The 4,825-nt window shown below is 39.4% G+C and overlaps 1 protein-coding gene across 1 annotated transcript; it reads right to left on the bottom strand.

Annotated features, from left to right (window-relative positions):
- Window positions 1–1,056: 1,056 nt before the first annotated feature.
- On the bottom strand, window positions 1,057–3,827 carry dhrs4 (dehydrogenase/reductase (SDR family) member 4). The gene is made up of 9 exons (XM_030779776.1): window positions 3,720–3,827; window positions 3,057–3,172; window positions 2,782–2,959; window positions 2,521–2,622; window positions 2,282–2,352; window positions 2,116–2,167; window positions 1,814–1,948; window positions 1,532–1,587; window positions 1,057–1,353 (listed from the first exon to the last, which is right to left on the bottom strand). Exons 2-9 carry the CDS (start codon window positions 3,167–3,169, stop codon window positions 1,239–1,241), a joined length of 822 nt encoding a protein of 273 aa, XP_030635636.1. The 5' UTR covers window positions 3,170–3,172; window positions 3,720–3,827; the 3' UTR covers window positions 1,057–1,238.
- Between the last annotated feature and the right edge of the window lie 998 nt (window positions 3,828–4,825).

Here is a 4,825-nt window from a genome sequence, read left to right as displayed (position 1 = left end):
TTAGTCAATTCTCATGCTGGGTAACATTGTAACTGTCATACTTTAACTGAGTAGTCTCTTATTTTAAGTTATGTCATTTTTAAACAATTTGTTTATTAAATTATTAGTGTCTCTTACTTTGTGTATGAGAGCACTTATATTCTTTGTGGTTATCATGTCAGTCACGAATGTAAACTAAAATTTGGAATAAAAATAGTTACTAAGACACAAATCCAGCATCACTGTTGTAAAGTAGTCAGGTCAGCAGGTCCAGGCCGGCAACCAACATGGAAACAGCACACGATGTCATCAAAACCCGACAACAGAGGGACAGTGGCTGTGTCCGAAATGGCATAGTGTGTACTACATACTGCATACTGGCCCACTGTACAGTGTGTACTGCACACTACGCCCTACCCTAGTATACAGTATAGTATGCAAGTATGAGAACTTTCCTGTAGTGTTCTACGCAGTCACATGACTGCTGCTGTCCGCCGTGTTTTTTTTTTTTTAATTTGGGAGTTGGAAATCACCGCGTCGCGTCATGGGATGCAGTACCCGACGAAGTGAGCTCTGGTTGTATACTTCAAATTTTCTCCAGAGTAGTACGTCATCTGGGTAACCGTCGTGTACTGCATACTGCTTACTACTTTTACGTCAAGATCAGTGTACAAGTAGAACGTAGTATGCTGTTTCTGACACGGCCAGTGTGTGTCATGGATACAGAGATTGCAGGGGAAATGAAAGTTGGCATTAGATTTAATCCCATTTGAGATTGGTCAGAGACTCTAAAAGTCAGGAGTGAAGATTGGTAAAGCTGAAATATGGACGTATTCAGGCGCCAGACCTGCTGTGCTGGCCTGCCATAGGAAGGGAACAGAGTGCTTGTTTTGTTTCAGTTTTTTTGTTTTCATTTTAATATAAATTGGAGCGCATGTCTGTTGCAGTGTTATAAAGCTCCGCATCTTACGTCGACACTTGTTTTACCATTTGAGACATAGTACAAATATTTTGGGTGAGATCCTTGAAAAAACCAAAACAAAACAACAAAAAAAAAAGCCCAGCCAATTTCAACAAGTGTGTATAAAAGCAGTTTTACTGATGTTCATCTGTTCCATTGTGAGTCTATGCCCTACACAATGATAGAGAATTTTGACTACTCCTCCTAACATGACATCATATTTTCCATAAGTTTACTTTATTCAAAGTGCTTCTCCTGCACGCTCTCCCTCACACACACACACAAACACACACTCTCCCTATAGTCTGCAATTCATGCCACCCGTCACCGTGACGGTCTCTCCCGTGATGTAGGAAGCGTCGTCGGAACACAGAAAAGCGATAACTCCACCGATATCCTCTGGCTCCCCAAGCCTGGGAGAAATGAAGACACCACTAATGAAAAGCCCGAGTTCGACATCAACACATTCATGCCATGAACATGGTAAAGTAACAGAATACAAAGAGTCACAAGAGATGGTAATTAACAAGTAATAAGAGTACGTCAGAGAAACCCAAACTTGACCATTCAAATTTGTGACAAACGGGGTACCTTTTAATGCTCAGCTGTTTCTTAAATTCATCTACCATGTCCTCACTTGCCCATAACTGTGAGAAAGAAGAGAATATATTCATATGCGATGAGACGTACTGAAATTGCATCAGTTAAATGTTGATAAAAAAAAAAAACAACAACAACAAAAAAACAATGGATATGTGAGGAGAATGCGTCACTGAAGGTTAGAAAAACGTTTCAGAATACAGACTGAAAAAAAAAAAGGCGAGAAAACTGAAAATATTGTGATCAGAGACAGACGAGGATAGCTTTCCTTACCGCTGAGCTGAAGCGGGTTTTGATGATTCCAGGAGCCACACAGTTGACCCGAACGTTGCTCTGAGCCAGTTCAGGGGCCAGAGCGCGAGTCAAACCCAACAGGGCCGTCTTGCTCACGCTGTACGGACCCAACGCCTGAGGGGGTCAAAGGTCAAACAGTTCACTCATTCACGGAGTGATAGGCAGAACAGCGTTCTCAGGTCAACAGCATATAAAAAAAAACACAGCGTAATGAAATGGCGCATTATTCAAATCAAGGTCTACAAATTTTACACTCCAAAGTGTAAATGAACGCATCTCACCTGAAAAGGCTGATAACCTGCTACTGATGACACAAACACGACAGATCCACCCCTGAAAATGAGAGGGCAACAAATTATGAAAAATGTGAAGGTAGTTAACACATGTCCCTGTTTCTTTTTTTATTATTTTTTTTTTTTTTCATCTCTCTTTCTCTCCCTCTCTCACCCTCTTTTCTCCATGTGTGGCACCACAAGTTTGGTAAGAAGAAAAGCAGCCTTCACATTCACATCTAGGATCTGGATGAAGACAACACACGCTGTTCTTAACAGAATCATTAATTCTGTAGGTCATGACTATCAGTGCCTGATTGTGTGATTTCAGTGAAACTGTAACCTACATATACATTTTACCAAACTCTATTAATAAACAATGTTAATTACATCTTAATTAGCTTCAAGCGTTACCTTGTCCCAGACTGCCTCTGTAGAGTCCAAGATATTGCCAAAGAAGGGGTTTACAGCTGCGTTGGAGACCAGGATATCAACACCACCACACTCCTCTAATGTCTTAATGAAACAGTAAATACTGATATTGAAGTAAAGTTTTGCATGTGTGCAATAACAAGTGAATAGTACAGTTTGGATGTTATTTGAAGAACTATTAATGTGATTGAAAGTTCTGGGGGTTTTTTTTTCATCTTGCTTTAAAAAGAAAAACTCACTCACCATATTCACCAGCTTCTCTCTGTCTTCGCTTTTCCCCACATTACACGTAGTCCCAGTGACTTTGATCTTCTCGCTACGCAGTAATTCTACAGCCTTGTCAACATTCGCTTGCCGTCGACTGCTCACAACAACATGAGCTCCTCTCTTACCCAGCGCTTGAGCTGCGGCCAGGCCAATCCTGACACACACACACACATACATACATACATATAACCTACCACCCCCCACTGACGTGAAAAAATTTGAATCAAAAACCACAGTGAAGGTATTCATACCCATCCGTGGAAGCAGTTACTATGGCAACTTTTCCAGAAAGACTGCTGTGAGACATCATTCTTATCCCGGCGACAGAATTGGACAACAGGCACTTTGTGACAGCACTAAGCATAGCCTAACGAGAAACAAATGTGATGTATTAATAAATAAAAAAATCCACACTGAATAGTGTAATAAATCATACCAGGCCTATATGGTTACAGAAGTAAAGCAATGGCTTCATTCACAGGTGGCAGATATATACACGACTTCACATATACGTGTATAGAACATATAACAGGCTCTTCGGTCAAATTGCTCGAACAAGTGACAACACAAACTGCGTATCTGGACTAAAGGTGACTGTCTAACTGCAGTGTCTGACAAAATGCTTGAACCCTTTTACGCACTTATTATACGAATCACCGTATTCGATCAGGAAAATGGGCATAATGCATCATTGCAGATGATCAGAAAACTCTGGAAAGCTGAGTTATCACTGTCCATTTCTGTTCTGAATATTTAGTTCATTTGCTCTTGTAAGTGCCTCGAGTAAGTGCAGACTGCAAACAAGCGCCCGTTATTTGCAGTAAAAACACTTACAAAAGACAGATTACATTGCGGTGTAATTTATGCTTGTTACAGTTATGGTTTCTTTTATACAAAAGTAAAATGTACTCTACCGTTTTCAGGGCTTGGGCATGAAAAGTTCGCGAGTTCCTGAACTAACGTTCAGTAGGTTCTACTGACGCACAGTGAGTCGTTTATAAGTGTGTACTATGCTCTCAAGGCAGCCATGTTTCCGGATGTTGAGGACGTTCGATCATTGGCTGTTTTGTTTTTTGTGATTTTCATTGGCTACAGCGATGACCAGTAAATTTGGTTTCTTTCGCTTAGTCGAGACGCCCGCCTTACATATTGGCGTTATCCAGATGTGTTTGATAATGTGAAATAGTTCATCATAAACATATCTGTTGCTTTGATAAAGCTGTATTATGTTGTTGGCAGATTTAAGCGTCAGACTATAAGATTTTATGAAATACACGTTTCAAATTTACCTCAGTTTAACTGCACAGAGTGCTTTAAGAGAACAATAGAAAACTACAAGATTCCACATGCTAAACATTCACAAAATAAATCCTGTAAAAAATTAACAAACGGGGTATTTTTCCCACAAAAAAAAAAAACTACCACTACCAAATGTACCCCTAAGTGCTCTGGACCCCAATTATAGCTTTGTATTTATTTATTTATTCGTGATTTTCTTATGGCTCTGTGATTTCATATTTCAGCTACATTCATAGATCTCTGACGTTTCTATGTAACTGCATTCTGAAGATTGATCCCTAGCAACCAATTATTTACTGTCAGTTAGAAAACGTTTTAGGCCTCTTGAGATGTCAGCTCATTTTTCTTTATTATGCCTGTTTCATGATTGTTCATTTGACGTAGGCCTATAGGGAAAGACAACAATGAAGTTAGTATCTTGACGAATCCTTGGCTATCGGCAATAATATTCATTGTAATTAACATCGGAATCCTTCATCTGTGAGGTTGCTAACCGTTGCTTGCCATAGCTCGCATGAACAAATAATGGTAGTGAGGTTTTAGTTGCATAACTTGTAGTATGTGTGGTAAATTAAGAGAAACCATTTTGAACAGATAACAGTTAAGTTACATATATGTCATTCAATATATCTTTATTATTATTATTTATTTTACTTCTCTGTCATCAGTGATGTGTTTTGAATATCTGCTTCCCTTAGTTTTATGACCCGATTCATTTCCT

This window comes from Chanos chanos, chromosome 7 (genome assembly GCF_902362185.1).
Source record: "Chanos chanos chromosome 7, fChaCha1.1, whole genome shotgun sequence".
NCBI classification, from domain to species: Eukaryota; Metazoa; Chordata; class Actinopteri; order Gonorynchiformes; family Chanidae; genus Chanos; species Chanos chanos.
Note: the sequence above shows the minus strand (reverse complement) of the source record. Positions and strands in the feature narration are given on the sequence as shown.